The sequence below is a fragment of the Girardinichthys multiradiatus genome, chromosome 1 (assembly GCF_021462225.1).
Source record: "Girardinichthys multiradiatus isolate DD_20200921_A chromosome 1, DD_fGirMul_XY1, whole genome shotgun sequence".
Taxonomy (NCBI): domain Eukaryota; kingdom Metazoa; phylum Chordata; class Actinopteri; order Cyprinodontiformes; family Goodeidae; genus Girardinichthys; species Girardinichthys multiradiatus.
The window spans coordinates 36,364,026-36,384,022 of NC_061794.1; the positions used below are offsets into that span (position 1 = coordinate 36,364,026).

General features: G+C 43.6%; 1 protein-coding gene across 3 annotated transcripts in view; it reads left to right on the forward strand.

Moving 5' to 3' along the window:
* LOC124875296 (metabotropic glutamate receptor 4-like) overlaps positions 1–19,997 on the forward strand; it is a 302,423-nt gene that overhangs the window by 242,486 nt on the left and 39,940 nt on the right. For all 3 annotated transcript variants that reach the window (XM_047377387.1, XM_047377369.1, XM_047377378.1), the window contains 2 exons: positions 647–801; positions 1,068–1,208. In XM_047377387.1, coding sequence (XP_047233343.1) covers positions 647–801; positions 1,068–1,208 — 296 coding nt within the window. The remainder of the gene's footprint in view (positions 1–646; positions 802–1,067; positions 1,209–19,997) is intronic.

The window sequence follows — 19,997 nt, forward strand, 5'->3', positions numbered from 1 at the left end:
CAGCTTCAGCAGAGCCTGCCATCTGTTCTTAAAGTTATTTTACTGGCACTAAGCCTAAGCTAAACGTGTTAACAACTGCTTTTAAATTCCAGTTCTTTGTTATCCAAATTCTAGTTGAATTATCCATGTCAAGAACCAACCTGCATGGCAGCTACAATTCATCCTATAGAGCATTTAAATAGGCCCATAGCATCTTTGTAGTTTTACTGTATGTGCAATATGGTATGAGTTATCCAACTATCCATCTATTGTCTGTACCTGCTTAGCCTTGCAGGGGGCTGATGCCTATGTCCTGCTATCGTTGGGCAAGAGGCAGAGTGCACCTTGGACAGTGCACCAGTTCATCCCGGGACAACACAGAGACATACAGGACAGACAACCATGCATGCATACACTCATACCAAGAGGCAATTCTAAATAATCAATTAACCTAAAAGTCATGTATTTGGAATGTGGAATAAAGCCAGAGTACCTAGGAAAAAACCCAAGGATGGATGAGAAGAACATACAAGCATTATATAGAAATACCCTAGGGCAGGATCCGAACCCAGAACCTTCCTGCTGCATGGCTACAATACAAACAAAGTATCAGATTACAGCAAAACATAAAGAAATTTGTTTATTTGTTTTCTGCTCCATCCAACAGGCGCCTCCTTCAAGCAGCTAAAAGAGCCAATCAGACAGGTCATTTCATCTGGGTAGGCTCAGACAGCTGGGGATCCAAAATTTCTCCAATCCTGAACCAAGAAGAAATGGCAGAAGGCGCTGTTACCATCCTACCAAAGCGACAGTCCATCAAAGGTATTCCCATTGTCAAAGCTGACCTTGGGGAATGGTTTTGTGCATTTTTTAAGAGATATTTCCATTTGAAATAAATGTAGTAGATATGTATAGTTAGAGATAAATGTAGAAAAATTAAATATGCCCACATACTGTATATACCTGATACAAAGGTGCTGAGAGGTATTAGATGTTTTTTTATTATTATTTTACATGACCTGAGTATGATCAAAATGTTGTTAATTTAGTAAAAAAAAAAACGTTCTAATGGTACTTGTTAATTTCAGGTTTTGATCGGTACTTCATCAGCCGAACATTGGAGAACAACAGACGCAATATCTGGTTTGCTGAGTTTTGGGAGAACAATTTCCAGTGCAAGCTTAGTCGGCACGCTGTGAAGAAAGGATCTGGCATCAAAAAGTGCACAAGTGAGTCTGCAAAGAATAGAAAAGAAGCCCCTTGGCCAATGTGGAGCACTCAATCAATGACCAAGTATACAGCTGGGTTGTGCCATGAATAAATTATGCTTGTGTGGGTTTGTGTCAAAATGTGTACCTTTGCTTTACATGAATGGGTTCCTTTATCATCGGGGAGAAATAGTTACAGTCTACTAATATAGGACACATTTAATTTATGTAAAAAAGTAAATGGGAATGTCTAATTCTGTTAGAGAAATTAATGTTCTTATTATTCATTTTGACTAGCTCTATTTGAAGTGTTGCACAGCAATCACAAAAGCAGGCCCCTGCTTGCAGTGAAGACAATCAATAGTATATCCAGTCAGATCATTAAAAATAAACTTTCTCATCATTAAAACAAGTAGATTCTTCAGGCTTGCCTCTTATCTCATTGTGCATTGCAACACTGCATTTCTAGTACTTCAGGGTGAATGTAAATCTTACATCGGGGTCTTTTTTTCTAAAAGTCCTTGATACAGTGGTGTTTGTTGGAATCTTATACAGAATCAGAACAAAAATTGCAGAGAAAGAAAGTGACTTGTACTCTAAAGTTTTTAAGCTTTTGTTCGCTTCAGTTAACACTAACCCTCACAGTTTGGCTTGTATGTTTTGATCAAAGACAAGTACTGGAGGTTATGTGATTATTTTTAACTTTTCCTAGATTTATCTCTGTCACTTGTTGTGTTTACAACCAAGACCAGGACTCTAAATTTCCTCCAGAAGATTAAGGTCCCAATCCCATTTAACCCCCCTGCCCTACTGCTTTGTGTTATCCCTTTAGTTTGCACGTTCATGCCAAATCTTTGGCTGTGTGGACTCTTTCTGGGGAAGAGGATGATCAAGAAAAGTGATAGATCAACCTTGTCCAACAAATAAAGGCAGAGAGAAGCACAGTCACCATGGCTTTTTTTAATGAAAAATGTTGATGTGATTCATGATGCAAACCACAGTTGCTATTACAATTAAGTGTATCACCATGGTGGTTAATTAAACGTTTGCAAAACTTGGTTAGGCATGTGTTGGTAAGTTAATGTAAGCAATATCCCATGTGGAAAATGTGTCTAGTGCTATACCCCTACATGGAGCCCTGCATCACATGGCTTACCACATCAATCAGTCAAACAGCAGATAATACCACATTACAACAGATGCCACTCACAACCAATAATATTACACACAAACGTCTAAACTGGATCAATCACCATCAGCACAGACCTCTACGTGACATAAATGTATTACTACCTCTGAAGGGAGGTGCTCCTGATCAGGATGCCTCTTGGGCACCTCCCTTCAGATGGAGTAATACATTGTCAAACTACCGTATTTTCCGCACTATAAGGCGCACCGGATTATAAGGCGCACCTTCAATGAATGGCCTATTTTAGAACTGTTTTCATATATAGGGCGCACCGGATTATAAGGCGCATAGAATAGAAACTACTGCAGTCAAACGTTTGACTGGGGTTGCGTTATGCATCCACTAGATGGAGCTGTGCTAAAGAGAATGTCAACAAAACAGTCAGTCAAACTTTATTAATACACTACAAACCAGCGTTCTGATAACTCCATTCACTCTCATGGTAAGGTCTCCTCTACATAGAATTCTATTGAATAGAGCCAACCGCACGTTAGGAATGCATTGGAGTCTATGAAGTTGAAGTTGAAATCAAACGTTAGTTAAAACGTGAAAGGGAACTTTTCCCTGATTCAGTAAACACGTAAAAGAAACAGTTTGATGCACTAAATCAAACGTTAGTACTGTTAACCTTTCCTGTTTCTGTCCCCTGACCGTAGTCTGATGACACAGGGGAGACGCTTTCTCCAGGGCCGAAGTTACTAGTTTCCTCGGGGTTAACTCCCTCACTCATACGTTGCTGAGTTGAGCATGAAGAAACAGCATCAAAACACTGAGTTGTTGACGAGATTCGGGGTTCTTTTTAATGACTTTGCAGCACGTAAAAACACAGGGCTTACAGACTCATACACCGCTGCTCCGGTCGCCGTCTCTACCCACCCCACACACACAATAATACCGACGTCACTCCTTCACTCTTGATTCTCAGCTACGGCAGCACACAGCGCCACCTCTGTCCGGAGGAGTAATGTCAACATCTTCCATACACACACACGAAACATACACCCCACACACTGAGCTTCTAATCACATATAGTTCAGGCAATTCCTGCAACAGTACATTCAAACGTTATACACACACAAGTGGTGTTGGACTAGGAGTAAGCACAGTACAGGTGTTTACCGCTATTACTTCGGCGACACCCCTGACTACGGTTGCCGTAATGCTGCAAGCGGTGCGGCTTTGTAGTTTACCAGTCGTACTGAAACATTTTGACAGAGCGCCGTGTACAACTAGTATGGATCAACCAATTAACCAATTGATCCATATATAAGGCGCTCCGGATTACAAGGCGCACTGTCATTTTTAAAAAAAATTAAAGGTTTTTAAGTGCGCCTTATAGTGCGGAAAATACGGTACTCTTTTACTTTAACTATGGCCTTTGGCCACATTTTTAACAACATAATGTATCAGTAGCAGTAAGTGTCTATATAATATGTTACTGAAAAAGTCACAGAGATTAATTGAAAACAAAATCATAATTTTGCATTCAGTTGCCAAAAATGCACGAAGTTAATGTGCATAAAAACAAAACAAAACAAAAAACAATCCCAGATGTTATTTAAGTGGATTACAGCAATCTTTTGCCACAGTGTATTTTTGATCAACTTAACAGTAACAACTTTGGTGAATACATAAAATATGGGTGAGACATGGCTGCAGGTGTTTGAGGTGAATTAGACTCATTTGAATTGAATCTGGGCCAAACTGGATTCTCTATATTTGGAAATGAAATAACCCTATTTCACTTGTAAAGGGCCTTGATATAAAATGTGTTGTAAATTGGTGCTTTATAAATGAAAATAACTCAGCTCAACTGAATTATTTAAATAGATTTTACTGTGTGCAGAAACCTTTAAATACAATTATTCTGTTTGAGTAATCTGTGTGGAAACAATTATACATTCTTGGATTGTCTGCAAAGGAACCAGAACTTTCAACAGGGACAGAGAAATGACTGCCAGGGACTTTCTTGAACAAAAGGTTTGGAGTGCTCAGTCTACAATGAAAATGTGGCATGCGAACAGTTCCTTGCAAGAGTTTTCTCCCTCACTGCTAATGAAGCCTTTCAGTCAATAATAACAACTATCTTTTACGCATGTCAGTGTAGTTTCCGTCATTATTTCTACTCATTAGTAGCAAGTGAACAGATATAGAAAAGGTTAACCATTAAAGATTAGATTGTCAACTTGCTTCACAACATTGTGTCCAGTGACCAACACAGAGGGATACCCCCAGCAACCCTTATTATCAGGAGGACACTCAATTTGTGAATGATTTCTTTATTTATCAGTAGTCATGGTGGCTGCTCCTGGGCTAAATTGCTGCTGCCCTCTTCTTCCTCCGACAGGGCTCCTGGGCATAATAAGATTTCAAGAGCAAAGGGTACAATGATTCCTCTCGGAGCTCTTTGCAAGTTTTGTTCTTCTACTCTCCTTTGCTCTATTTGAAAGCATAGGGATTTCTTCTTCCCTCCACTTCTCTTAAGGCACTTAAGTCCTGGTTTGTACACATTTCAAAACAATGCCAGAGAGGACAGCATGGACCAAGCCTAAATTTTAGCAGTCCGTGTATTTTGGGCTCTTGGAGTTTATCAAACAAGTTTATTAAATTCTAAAGTGCAAGATGTCAAAATTCCTATTTTTATATTAATAACAAATTGAATGGTTGAATAAATATTATTGCTGTCTCATTTCTATTTCATAGCTTTGCAATTATTGATTCACTTCGCAGGTGACCATTTATATTACATTTCAACCTGAAAGACTCACATAATGGAGAAACAACAAGAAGACGATTAAAGAGTTTATTAATGAAATATTTTTTTCTTTGGCACTCGGACCCCTGAGGGAGACGTGAACGCTGAGGATGAAAATGAGTTTGAATAAACATCTTATGATTATGATTAGGTACGTCTTCCCCCCAAAAGGGCCGAGGCCAGGCGAGGCTGAACTGAAGGAAAACGGAGATTAGTTATGGATGATCTGAGATGAGTAAAAACTCAGACCAAAATTTTTTAATGGATTAGACCCGAATGGGCTTACACTGAGTTATAACTAAAGATGCGTGGATGGCCGCTGCCAGGTCTGGTGAAGATGGGCTGCACCTGACAGGCGTCAAGGTGGCTAGATGAATGCCTGACAAGGCATAGGATTGAGATGCCTGCCAAGGCATGTTTGTAAACGCCTGCCAATGGCATGTGAGAGCCCGACGGCTGATTGAAACGCCGATGGCGTGAGTTAGCCCGACGGCTGATTGAAACGCCTGCCAATGGCGTGTGTGAGCCCGACAGCTGATTGAAACGCCTGCCAATGGCGTGTGTGAGCCCGACAGCTGATTGAAACGCCTGCCAATGGCGTAGATAATGATGAGCCTAAAGAGGCAGGATTGCTATGCCTGCCAAGACATATTTTGCATGATTGAAAGCACCTGGAGATGGTGGAGATAGAGAAGCCTAACCATCTAGATAGAGATGCCAATAAAGGCATGATTGAAACACTTGCCAATGGCGTGAGTTAGCCCGACGGCTGATTGAAACGCCTGCCGATGGCGTGAGTTAGCCCGACGGCTGATTGAAACGCCTGCCAATGGCGTGTGTGAGCCCGACAGCTGATTGAAACGCCTGCCAATGGCGTAGATAATGATGAGCCTAAAGAGGCAGGATTGCTATGCCTGCCAAGACATATTTTGATACGCTTGCCAATAGCGTAGACTGATGGGCCTGAAAAGGCTGAATGAGGAAATGAATTGAAATAGGAGAATAGGCAAATTTAAAAATGTTAGATATGAGAGGCAGGAATAGAGAAGGAAGATTAATAATTGATCTAGCTAGAGGAAAGGATTGGATAAGGCCGACCACCACCAGTAACTGTGAGTGTTTTTACCTAAGAACTGATAAATCGTTGTGCAAATAAGACAGATAGGAGGTTAGGATGGACATACAAAGAGAACGCTGATGAGGATCAGCGGCCGAGTTGTTGGAGCGAAGCTGTCGAAACTCCTAGTGAGGCGGCTGTAGTGGCCACCCCGATTCGAAATGAGTGACCTGAGAACTGACTCGGGGGAAGATTGCATGAACTAAAATTAGTTTCAGATGGTTGAGGAACCAAGAAGCAGTCATGGGAACTCCACCGGAGTAAGGAAGAGGGGCAAGGAGGTTGGAAAGAGTTTGTGGCGTTTGATGGAGAATTTAAACAAGACATGAAAAGGGCAGAATGGAACGTTTAAACGAGCAATGAAGATGAAGCAAGGACCTTTTCCTTTGTAATGTTTAAGATAAATTTTAAAATGGTTGGGATATAACTTTAGATCAGAAATAGTTAGGTTTCTAGCAGGATCGAATGAGCTTTATTGGTAGTAAATTCCCCTATTCTGAGGAAGCCATAAAAAGCTAAAAGCCAGGCACTGGAGAGAAGAAATTTAGGTAAGAAGAAGAAGGGCCTGAACGGAGCTCTTTTAAGATGGAACTAATGATAGGTCTCCTGGAATCTGGCTCAGGAATGCTATGATTTTTTTAGACCTGTGAGTAAAAGTTTGATAGATGGTTTGAGAAAGGCTTGGAGTGGGTTCAAAAAGTGGCCTTTAGAAAATAAATTTATGCCGGCTAAGAAACTCTTAATATAAGGAAGTTTGAAATGCCGGACATCAAAGCAATAAGTAATAAGCTAAGACGGTAAGAATGAAAACGGGATAATGAGGAGTATTATTAGCTACGCAGATTTTGAAAAGTTGGCCAAGAAAGAAATAAGACCTGAGAGTGGAGGGAGCCAAGCCTGAATTATATTAATAATTGGCTGATTGGAGTAAAGGAATGAGGGATGAGATTAGTCTATTATCAGGTCTTTGAGAGGTGGCAACTGTGTTTGATGACATTGGCTGAAGGGCAGAGACGACGGAAGACCTGGAATTTTGAACGAGAAAGAGCATCGTAAGTGAGTTAAGGTGACGAGGAATATTGCGGGCAGTAATGATAAATTGTGAGTTACAGCTGCCAGGTGATGCAACGCATGAAGAGCATTATTGACTAGAAGAGGAGCGGCCTTTATTTATTACTTCAACTACGGCTGCATTGTCACATAAAGCGGCATTTTCTTTTCCACTGTTTGCACCAGACATAGCATGCGATAGTGATGGGAATTATTTCATAAGAGGCTGATGAATCGGATTGGGGAAAGAAAGGTGGCCCGATGCCAGCGAATCATGCACCCTGAAGAAATCCCCCAAAACCCACGGATGGAGCTGCGTCCGTGAAAACTGAATGGAATCTGCTGACGTGACGTCGACATCGTAGAAGAAAGATATTTTGCTGAGGAAGTAATGCAGTTAATGCTTAGAATGAAAACACTTAATTCGGGAACGTGCTGTAAATCGATTGTCTCAAACTGAACCACGCAGCGCCAACTTGATATGCAGAAAGAAAGTGTGCTCCACCATTAGACGGGATAAGATAGATAAGATGTATATTAAAACAATTAATGGTTCCTTAACACCTGGTTAACAAAGGCAGAAGGTTGGTATAAATGTTCGAATGCATAAATTAACATTTTGATATTCTACAGAGCAAACGGGTTGCTTTTAAAAGTACATCCCCCTAGTAGAGGGAGCTAATACAAAGGTTTACTAGTTTTAATATAATAAACTAAGTCAGACAATAAAAATACACTGCTCAGAAAAATAAAGGGAACACTTAAATAACACATCCTAGATCTGACTGAATGAAATATTCTCATTGAATACTTTGTTCTGTACAAAGTTGAATGTGCTGACAACAAAATCACACAAAAATCATCAATGGAAATCAAATTGATTAACCAATGGATGCCTGGATTTGGAGTCACACACAAAATTAAAGTGGAAAAACACACTACAGGCTGATCCAACTTTGATGTAATGTCCTTAAAACAAGTCAGAATGAGACTCAGTATTGTGAGTGGCTTCCACGTGCCTGTATGATCTCCCTACAACGCCTAGGCATGCTCCTGATGAGACAGCGGATGGTCTCCTGAGGGATCTCCTCCCAGACCTGTGTGCTCAATCGGATTCAGGTCTGTGGAACGGGCGGGCCAGTCCATAGCTTCAATGTCTTCATCTTGCAGGAACTGCTGACACACTCCAGCCACATGAGGTCTAGCATAGTCCTGCATTAGGAGGAACCCAGGGCCAACCGCACCAGCATATGGTCTCACAAGGGGTGTGAGGATCTCATCTCGGTACCTGATGGTAGTCAGGTTACCTCTGGTGAGCACATGGAGGGCCATGCGGACCTCCAAAGAAATGCCACCCCACACTTACTGACCCACTGCCAAACCGGTCATGGTGAAGGATGTTGCAGGCAGCAGATCGCTCTCCACTGTGTCTCCAGACTCTGTCACGTCTGTCACATGTGCTCAGTATGAACCTGCTTTCATCTGTGAAGAGCTCAGGGCGCCAGTGGCAAATTTGCCAATCCTGGTGTTCTCTGGCAAATGCCAAGCGTCCTGCACGGTGTTGGGCTGTGAGCACAACCCCCATTTGTGGACTTCGGGCCCTCATACCATCCTCATGGAGTCGGTTTCTAACAGTTTGTGCAGACACATGTACATTTGTGGCCTGCTGGAGGTCATTTTGCAGGGCTCTGGCAGTGCTCCTCCTGTTCCTCCTTGGACAAAGGCGGAGGTAGCGGTCCTCCTGGGTTGTTGCCCTCCTACGGCCTCCTCCACGTCTCCTGGTGTACTGGCCTGTCTCCTGGTAGCGCCTCCAGGGTCTGTACGCTATGCTGACAGACACAGCAAACCTTCTCTCCACAGCTTGCATTGATGTGCCATCCTGGATGAGCTGCACTACCTGAGCCACTTGTGTGGGTTGTAGAGTCCATCTTAAGGTACCACGAGTGTGAAAGCACCACCAACATTCAAAAGTGACCAAAACATCAGCCAGAAAGCATAGGTACTGAGATGTGGTCTGTGATCTGTGGTCCCCATCTGCAGAACCACTCCTTTATTGAGTGAGTCGCCAAAGATTTCCCCCTGTTGTCTATTTCATTTGCACAACAGCATGTGAAATTGATTGTCAATCAGTGTTACTTCCTAAGTGGACAGTTTGATTTCACAGAAGTTTGAATTACTTAGAGTTATATTGTGTTGTTTAAGTGTTCCCTTCATTTTTTTAGCAGTGTAATTTGCGTTGCATTTAATTTATTGTACAGAGGAAATATGAAAGCAATGGTTACAAATTTAATAAATATACGTGGTAAAGCACTCAAGGAAAAGACTATCAAGGATAAAAGGGGGTTGTAAATATTTAAGGTCAATAATTCTATTATGGTAAATAATAAGGCAAAAGATTTAAAGTACCATATTGTTAGAGTTACTTAAGGTATTTATGTTCTGTATATTTTTTAGCTATAATGATGTGTTCACATGCAAGGCTCTGACAACGAAAGGATTGAGAACCATCCGCTTGAGAGACCCTCTTTTTTACCAAGATGCTACAGACCGTAAAGAACTGAAACGAGGCCAATTGAGCCACAGGAATCAGAGGTAGCTTGCGTTATGACAAAATTCAGTGGCGAGAATAAACCAGTCTAGGCAAACTCCTGATTTAGCGAGTTTGGATGCAGCTTTGGCAGAGAAGGATTTGTGATATGATAGAAAAATCTGGAAGCCATGTTTGAAAAGAAGGTCGACAATGACAGAGGAATAGGTATCGTGCTTTTTCTATGCTCAGATAACAGAGCAGAAGCTTTAAAGCGGCCGCCCGAAAGCTCGCCGAGTAGATAATTTAAACACGGCATTAAAGCCATTAGTAAAGTGAAACAGTGATCAACCTAGGGAGATAGTAAATGAGAGAAACCAGATGAATGAGCGGCGCCTGAGTGAGATGTTAGAATGCATGGAAGTTTAATATCTACCTAGATGTAAAAGAGGAGTGGGAAACACAGCATGCTTAAAGGGGATATGAATGAGGAAACAGTTCAGAAAAGAGAAAGGAGTGATACATCTCACCTTTAGAGACGAGCCAGGAAGAGCGTTGCGATGCTGAATGTCAGTGGGAAGAGCCAGGAGGGAGTTGAACGTTGTCGGAGCGGAGGAAATGCTGATGTGGCAGAATTGGAGGCAAACTTCTGGAGGAGCTGAGTAAAGAAGATATGAAGCTCTGGAGGAAATCCATGTACGAGATGAATGAAGCAGGGAAGATTGTGAGATGACTGGAGTAGATCGGATTGAGAGACGAGATCGGAGGAGAACCACTGGAGAAGCCGGGCCGGTGACGCGGGGTGAAGGCAGGGCGACCTCGGCGACGCTTAGTAGGAGGATTGGAGGAGTTCTTAATGGTGCGTTCACACCAAACGCGGTTTCTGCGAAAGGAGCGGCCAATTTACATGTTATCCCTATGTTGAGGCACGTTCAGGAGCGGAGCGGCGTGGTGCGAAGGACGCGGAGGGCGCGGCGCGGAAGGCATGGCAAGCGAAGCGGGAGTGGGAGCGGAGCGGAGCGGCGCGATGGACGAGTTGAAAATTCTGAACTTTTTCCTAAATTTCCCAATCAGGGACTGGATGTGGCTGTGACGTAGGGTGAAAGACCGCAGTGGAGAAGAAGTGGTTGTCAGTGAAGATGGAAGACCACATCATAGTGGCGGTTTGTGGCAAGCCAGAGTTGTATGACTCAGAACTAATTACTTTTACCGAGACTAGTACAGAAAGGACCTGGCCTGGTTATGTTTAGGCACAAATCTTATATTTAGGAGATGTGGACATTAAAAATCGTCAGTTTTTTTATTGAGCTGAGATTTATTTACTCACCGAAGACAGATGGACAGGCGTTCAGCAGCGGGGATACAGCGCGGGTAGACCGCGGTGAAGTTAGTTTGAAGTTGGATGTTCAAGCTCCACGGAGTTAGCGGCATCTAGCTCACGGTTGATCCGATTCAGGCACTCAGATTTTCCATGATTGTTTGGTTTGGAAACTTATTGACGGTCCCTAGTGAACCACCGCGTGTCAGAAGAGGGAGCGGCGTTTTTCAGCTCTCCACAGGTAAAATATCGTGATTAACCGTAAAATCCATGTCCAGCATGTTCTATTTCGTATAGGCTTCGCCCTTTAAGGCTATCGCTAGTGGGTTTATCCCTTCGTGCGCAACGCAGCACTGAAAACTTTAGTCCACGCCCACCTACTGTGTGGGCCCCACCCCGGTCCGTGTAAATGACGGTGAGACCGGACAAACGGCTCCCATTTTTTCTTCAGCGACAGCTTAAGAGCACTGATTCAAGAAAACCATGGCTAGCGTCGGCAATATCCACCTTTGCCCAGCTTGTAACACCGGCTACATCATGAGCTACGACCTGCATGCCATCTGTGAGGGCTGCCTCGGTCCTGATCATGCAAGCCTGGCCTTGACCCCGCAGTCCACCTGCCCTTCCTGCACGCGTCTGCCTCTGGAAGAGAAGCAACGGCGGCTAGCCATTTTCTCCCTGCTAGAAGGGGAATTCCCTGTAGCGGACCAATGCTGCCTCGATGAGGCATTGGGCATCTTCGATGCTGGGCGGGAATCGAACGATTCCGCCCCAGAGACAGCGACTGATATCTCCACTCCCTTCCTCCGGACGGAGGATGCGGAGGCAGATGCAAAATCATTCCAGGCTCAGGGCCTCCCGATGTCGGCGACCACCCCTTTTCCGGCGATGGGCGCACTTGTTAGCGCGCTGCCGGACATCATCGCTAAAGTAGCTGAGGCTGAAGGTGTCCCTGTTCCCGCGCCTTTAGCCCAGCTCCCGACTGATGACCTGGTGGGAAAATTCACCCCAGCTCATTTAACTCGCCGAGATCTGGTTTGGCCCCGTTTTCCGGCGGTAACTGCTTACCTGTCGGGAGCGGCGGCCGAGCCGCTTCAGCTACAGGCACCAGTCTCCACCTTCACACCCATCACGAGAGTCCCTGAAGGATCAGGGGTTTTCCTCCAGTTCCTGCTCTGGAGCCCAGTCTGTCGGCAGTTTCCCGAGTTCCTCCGCCGAGGTTGGCAGTTGGCGTGCGCCTGGTCCATCCCTCCGCAGGAGTCACGGCGGAGATTTAAAAAGTGACTGGTGGGGGGGGGGATGTGTGTAAAACTACTGATTGTTTTGAAATAAAACACATGCATTTCTCTAAGAGCAAGTTTCCGTTTTCTTCCGGCTCAGCCAGATCGTACGATCTCGCTGTGCTTTCCTCACACACATTCTCCACTCCTAATGAGACGGCCCCTTTTAAACGGCCGTTTAAGAGGCCCCGCGATCTCACAGTTTTCAGGCATGACTCCACGAGAGCATCCTATGCTGCTCCGGTAGAGCTGCGCTCGCTGCCTTCTCCCTCCTGTCCTTCGCTGCCTTCTCCCTCCTGTCCTCCCCAGCTGTCAGCGGGTGAGATCACAGAGGATGCACAACAGCAGCTCCCCACAAAGCGGCGCACCAGTGATGCCCCCACTCAACACCAAGCTGCGAGCCTGGGTGAATATTCCTCTGGTGAGACTGGTTTACAGCCGTTTCGATCCGAGCCCCCCATGGGTTACCTCCGATCAGAATCCGAGTCGGGTAACGGCGGTAGGGGCTCTAGCCTGGCTCGTATACATGAGCACCACGGCACCACAGATAAATGCGCGCCCGCTCTCAGAGCATCACTCAGAGTGGCGGCGCGTATGTTACCTGGACAGGTGGATGGACAGACTGATCAGCAGAGGTTACACGCTGCAGTTCCTGTCACACCCCCCACCGTTCAGACAGATTTTGGAGACAGTCCTATCCTCCCCGGAGCAGAGCTCCGTTCTCATGTCAGAACTGCAGGAACTCCTGATAAAAAACGTCATTTCCAGGGTTCCTCGCGGAGATGAAAACACTGGGTTTTTTTCCCGGTATTTTCTGGTCCCCAAGAAAACAGGAGGAATGAGGCCGATTCTCAATCTGTCCCTGTTCAACAAAGCGATCATGGAGAGACGTTTCCACATGCTGACAGTCAGACAGGTGATGGAGAACATTCACCGGAACGACTGGTTCACCTCCATAGAACTGAAGGATGCATATTTTCACATCCCCATCATCCCAAAACACCGCAAATATCTGCGTTTCGCTTATCAGGGGATCTCATATCAATTCCGTCTGCCATTCGGTTACTCTCTCGCCCCACGCACGTTCTCCAGATACGTCAGTCAATGTTTCTTATATCTATACAAGGACAGGGCATACTTTGTCCCATAGATCTACATTTTCTCCCTCATTCCACAATTCATTATACTCCTAGACTGTAACATAAAATATAACTATAACTAGTAAATAGCCCACAGCCTAATGCTTTCTGACTTTAAACAGTGGTATGTTCTGTCACAGTAACTGTTTTTGTTTATATATGTAGTAGTGTAGTGGGCTTTCCATAATGAGTTGCAGACAGGAATAGGCTGATAGAAATAACAAGAAAATTAGACAAGATAATAAAAAATACTCTTCACTTTATAGCTATTGTTGAAGAGATGTGACAGTCAGAAAAGAAATGGAAACTGGTGTTAAAAAATTGTGATTACTTCTTCTGGACAACTGGAATGAAATTTTAGTTGGGGGTCTGAACAGTTTCTGGAATATATTTCAGTAAATAAAAAATTACCAGATTACTACATAATACAGCCAAAACACATCAGATTTCTTCTGTTTGGCTTTCAACACCAGCCATCTGACAAATCTAGATTTTAAAATTCCTCTCATCAAATTCAATTCTCTACATCTCTACATCTACTTTATCTAAAGGGTGTTATTGTTTAACTCTGTAACTTGCTTTATTCTCAGGCCAATGAGATTGTTTTTAGTTTAGTGTTCCTTTTAGGGTGCTTGTACTGTTACATTTGTAATATTATAATTTGCACTATCTTGCATATTGTGTGGTCTGCAGAAAGCTTTTTGAGCTGAGCAGTTTAAGTAGTTCAAAAATGATATGGAAATTAGGGTGAAATCATTCAAGCAGGGCTGCTTCATCAGGTAAAACCTAATAATCTAATGTCATCCACTTCACAAGCTTTTGACTCAGTCATTAATTCTTCTTTCCTAAAAGGAGTGGATTTTCAGATCTTATTGAGTCTCTTTCTTTTACTAGTTTCATAAATTAAAAATTACATTGTTTTAAATGCTGACATTTTTCATTGTAGAAAGAAAAGTCATGATGCTCTTCTTCATGTCAAATCTGATGACAGACTTTCACTGCTGTATTGACTCAGTGCACACGTGTGCTGAGTTAATGATAGAGATTACACTTGAGCATTGAGCTAATATGAAGATAAATGTTTTTTCTACAGTATGTACGTATATCAGCATAACCTCATCTTAGTTCATTAGATAACAACATGGAGTACAAGAATAAGCAGTAAAAGGCTTACAGGAAATTTTAATTTTATCAGGAATGGACATTTTAAATTAAAGTTTTTTTGCAAGATTCTATCAGCTTAGAAGTTTTAAAATCAATTTTCCTGGTGAATTTGCATGGGTTGAGCAACAATTTTAAGACTAAGTTGTGTTTTGTTATATTTGCTGTGCAGTTTTACAGTACAATATAATAAATCAGACATAGTAATAGTAGCAATATTGCTTCCTCTTGAAAAAATATTAGGCACCAAAAGGTACCAAAAGCTTGCATGTAGATCGTATAACTATGGAGCTATATTTGATTTATTTCAGGTATGTAATTTCAGGCTAAAATTGTTTCCAAAACCCTCAGGGCTTAACAAGTTAATAAAACAGGTTCTTTCCTGAAACGTGATAGGTACAATAATAATAGTTACCAGATGCATTCTGAACATACCAGGAATGTGTCCCTCTGGAACTTCAAGTTTGAAATCCAGAACTTTCAGGAGCAGGACCGCTACCTCCGCCTTTGTCCAAGGAGGAACAGGAGGAGCATTGCCAGAGCCCTGCAAAATGACATTCAGCAGGCCACAAATGTGCATGTGTCTGCACAAACGGTTAGAAACCAACTCCATGAGGATGGTATGAGGGCCCGAAGTCCACAAATGAGGGTCGTGCTCACAGCCCAACACCGTGCAGGACGCCTGGCATTTTCCAGAGAACATCAGGATTGGCAAATTTGCCACTGGCGCCCTGTGCTCTTCACAGATGAAAGCAGGTTCATACTGAGCACATGTGACAGATGTGACAGAGTCTGGAGACACCGTGGAGAGCGATCTGCTGGCTGCAACATCCTTCAGCATGACCGGTTTGGCAGTGGGTCAGTAATGGTGTGGGGTGGCATTTCTTTGGAGGTCCGCATGGCCCTCCATGTGCTCGCCAGAGGTAGCCTGACTGCCATTAGGTACCAAGATGAGATCCTCAGACCCCTTGTGAGACCATATGCTGGTGCGGTTGGCCCTGGGTTCCTCCTAATGCAGGACAATGCTAGACCTCATGTGGCTGGAGTGTGTCAGCAGTTTCTGCAAGATGAAGACATTGAAGCTATGGACTGGCCCGCCCGTTCCCCCAACCTGAATCCGATTGAGCACATCTGGGACATCATGTCTCGCTCCATCCATCAACGTCACGTTGCACCACAGGCTGTCCAGGAGTTGGCGGATGCTTTAGTCCAGGTCTGGAAGGAGATCCCTCAGGAGACCATCCGCTGTCTCATCAGGAGTATGCCCAGGCGTTGTAGGGAGGTCATACAGGCACGTGGAGGCCACACACAATACTGAGCCTCATTTTGACTTGTTTTAAGGGCATTACAGCAAAGTTGGATCAGCCTGTAGTGTGTTTTTCCACTTTAAGTTTGTGTGTGACTCCAAATCCAGACATCCATTGGTTAATAAATTTGATTTCCATTGATGATTTTTGTGTAATTTTGTTGTCAGCATATTCAACTTTGTACAGAACAAAGTATTCAATGATAATATTTCATTCATTCAGATGTAGGATGTGTTATTTAAGTGTTCCCTTTATTTTTTTTGAGCAGTGTAGTCAATTGAGCCCAATCATACAGACAGATTAAAAGTCAATTAAACACATTCCAATTCATTCCCAGTTATGAAACAAAGCAGGCAAGTTTAATTTGTTAAATATTTTCCTGTCTAAAGAAACCCAGTCGAACAAACACATTGTTGTGACTATGATTATGAATATATTATTTAATATTTAATATTAATATTATAATATTTTATCAAATAATATTTTGGTCTGTTAAGGGTTGTCCTGTGAATACCAGCCCAGTAGGGCGGTGGTATTAGGACAAAATCGAGAAGGGTGAGCCAAGCTCTGACATTATTGAACAGCAAAACACTGCACACACATGGAATGAATTCACACAAATTCTTAAAATACAAGAATTTATTACAAAAATAAGTCAACTCAAAGTCAAACATATTTAAATCAACAAACTCTTTACTATGCTAAAACAATCCAACTAAACTACCAAGCAGAATTAAAGAATAGGGAAGACTAATGGACTATGTGCAATATAAACAAGTTGATTAAAGATGATTGAAAACCATGACCGAAAGAGTGATGCAACATTACCATACAATGTTTATGTTTGAGAACCAAGGATTATCTTGAAGAATCAGGAAATTAAGTTAAGTTAGTCTTGGAACCAACTTAGGCAATAATCAGCAAACGTTTAGACAACCATTCACAATGCAAGATCAGATAAAATATGATTTTAATAAAATAATGTTTTAAAGAAGGATCTGCTGAATAAAACCAACCTTCTGGATGAGTAATTCTCAATGGTGTCTAATTAGCTGCCTTTATTTATTAACATAATATTTAAAGAAATATTATTAAGGAAATGGTAAAATATTTAAGGAAATATTTTGGAAAAGAGCCAAATCTTTCTGGAGAAATGGGGCTTAATGGTGTTTACTTAGTTATCAAGTTTAATAAAATAATGTTAGGGAAATATTATTTACTGGATTGAAAACTAACAAACCTTTCTTGGTAGATTATCTTTAGCAGGCAAGCACGTGTTCTTAGCTGTTAGCAGTTGAAGCTAACAAAGGAGGCTGATAGCTTAGCACCAGAATCAAACACACACCTTTAAAATACTGTTAATAAAAGGGTTAAAATGCATAAGTGCGGACTGTGCATTATGATCAATCTTCTGTGTTTAAAATCACCCTTTAAATAAGGTTTGTTTGAACTTTAAAAAACACACAAACACAGTACACAAAACTGAGCACATGCTGAGCAGATAGCCTTCTAGCACCAAGATAGCTGAGTTCAACACAAACAAAACCAAACTTCATAAAATGAAAAACGTTTAGATTATTTCATTCTAAATCACTTCTATCACTCTGCCAAAACCCTAACCTCGTATGTGAACCGTGCTGAGGAGAAGTTGTCCGGGCGACGACGAAATTTGAAGAAAGCTCTGTGAACAAAGGGTTAGCTTCAGCTAACCTCCACAGATGTGGGTGAAGGACGGCTCGCTCTGTCTGCCAACCAACTGCATAGTTACTGTAACCACGGTGATGCGGCTTGCTCTATCCTTCCTTCACACTGGAAAAACCGCTTCACTCGGCGTTGTAGAGACAAGGTCTCTGCTGGGAACTCTCTATAACACAGTATGATCAGAATCAGAATCAGAATCAGAAAAGCTTTATTGCCAAGTACGTTTTTGGACATACAAGGAATTTGTTTTGGCGTAGTCGGTGCAATACAGTACAAATTAAACAATATAAACATATCTACAATATAATATAAATATATGTGCACAGTTTTAAGTGAGTGAGAGTAAATATAGAGCAGTATTGGGTGCGAGAGCAATACAACAGTGCAGGTGATCATTGTACAAGTATGGCAGTGCAAGTAAAGCAGGAGTCCAAGCTGAGCGTTAATGTAACGCATAGAGTTACAGGTTACAAGTGTACTGTCAGCAAAAAAGGGGGGTGTGGGGGAAAGGGAGAGTGTCAGGGTGGCTTCCGGGCTTTGTTAACAAGGCTGGTGGCAGATGGGAAAAAACTGTTCTTGTGGCGTGAGGTTTTGGTCCGGATGGACCGCAGCCTCCTGCCAGAGGGGAGAGTCTCAAAGAGTCTGTGACCGGGGATGGAAGGGATCAGCCAGAATCTTCCCTGCCCGCTTCAGGGTCCTGGAGGTGTACAGTTCCTGGAGCGACAATAGACTGCAGCCAATCACCTTCTCAGCAGACCGAATGACACGCTGCAGCCTGCCCTTATCCTTGGCTGTAGCAGCGGCGTACCAGATGGGGATGGAGGAGGTGAGGATGGACTCAATGATGGCTGTGTAGAAGTGCACCATCATAGTCTTTGGCAGGTTGAATTTCTTCAGCTGCCGCAGGAAGAACATCCTCTGCTGGGCTTTCTTGATGAGGGAGCTGATGTTTGGCTCCCACATGAGATCCTGGGAGATGATGGTTCCCAGGAAGCGGAAAGATTCCACAGTGTCAATTGTGGAGTCACAGAGGGTGATGGGGGCAGGTGGGGCTGGGTTCTGCCTGAAGTCCACAACCATCTCCACTGTCTTTAGAGTGTTGAGCTCAAGGTTGTTCTGGCTGCACCAGTCCAACAGATGGTCCACCTACCATCTGTACGCGGACTCGTCACCATCAGAGATGAGTCCGATCAGGGTGGTGTCGTCCGCAAACTTCAGAAGCTTGACAGACTGGTGACTGGAGGTGCAGCTGTTGGTGTACAGGGAGAAGAGCAGAGGAGAGAGAACACAGCCTTGGGGGGAACCGGTGCTGATGGTCAGGGAGTCAGAGACGTGCTTCCCCAGCCTCACGCGCTGCTTCCTGTCAGACAGGAAGTCAGTGATCCACCTGCAGGTGGAGTCGGGCACACTCAGCTGGGAGAGCTTCTCCTGTAGCAGAACTGGGACGATGGTGTTGAAGGCAGAGCTGAAATCCACAAACAGGATCCTGGCATAGGTTCCTGTGGAGTCCAGGTGCCGGAGGATGAAGTGAAGGGCTAGGTTGACTGCATCATCTACAGACCTGTTGGCTCTGTAGGCAAACTGCAGGGGGTCCAGGAGGGGGTGGTGATGTCTTTTAGGTGTGAGAGCACAAGGCACTCAAAGGACTTCATCACCACAGAGGTCAGGGCGACGGGTCTGAAGCCATTAAGCCCTGTGGTCCTTGGCTTCTTGGGAACAGGGACGATGGTGGAGGACTTGAAGCAGGCTGGCACATGACATGTCTCCAGTGAGGTGTTAAAAATATCTGTGAAGACTGGAGACAGCTGATCAGCGCAGTGCTTCAGGCTGGCTGGTGAGACAGAATCCGGACCAGCAGCTTTCCGGGGGTTCTGTCTCCTGAAGAGTTTGTTGACGTCCCTCTCCTGGATGGAAAGAGCCGTCCTCGGCCCCTCTTGAGGTTGGGGAGGTGGGGGTGGTGGATTGTGGCTGCAGCTGTTGGGGGGTGTCATGGGGGATGGTTGCAGGACTGTCCCTTTGTCTTTCAAAGCGGCAGTAGAACTCGTTCAGGTCGTTGGCGAGGCGTCGGTCGTTGATGGAGTGGGGGGCTTTCGGCTTGTTGTTGGTCTGTAGAACTCAGAGAGAAAAATCAAGCCACGCTTGTACCTTAATTACCCCATTCATGAATGAATACCGGATACACGAACAGTAATTTATTCGTACTTAACTTAGTGCATATGATCACTGATCGTATGACACTTTTGGATCCAGTTTGAAGAGTTTATGT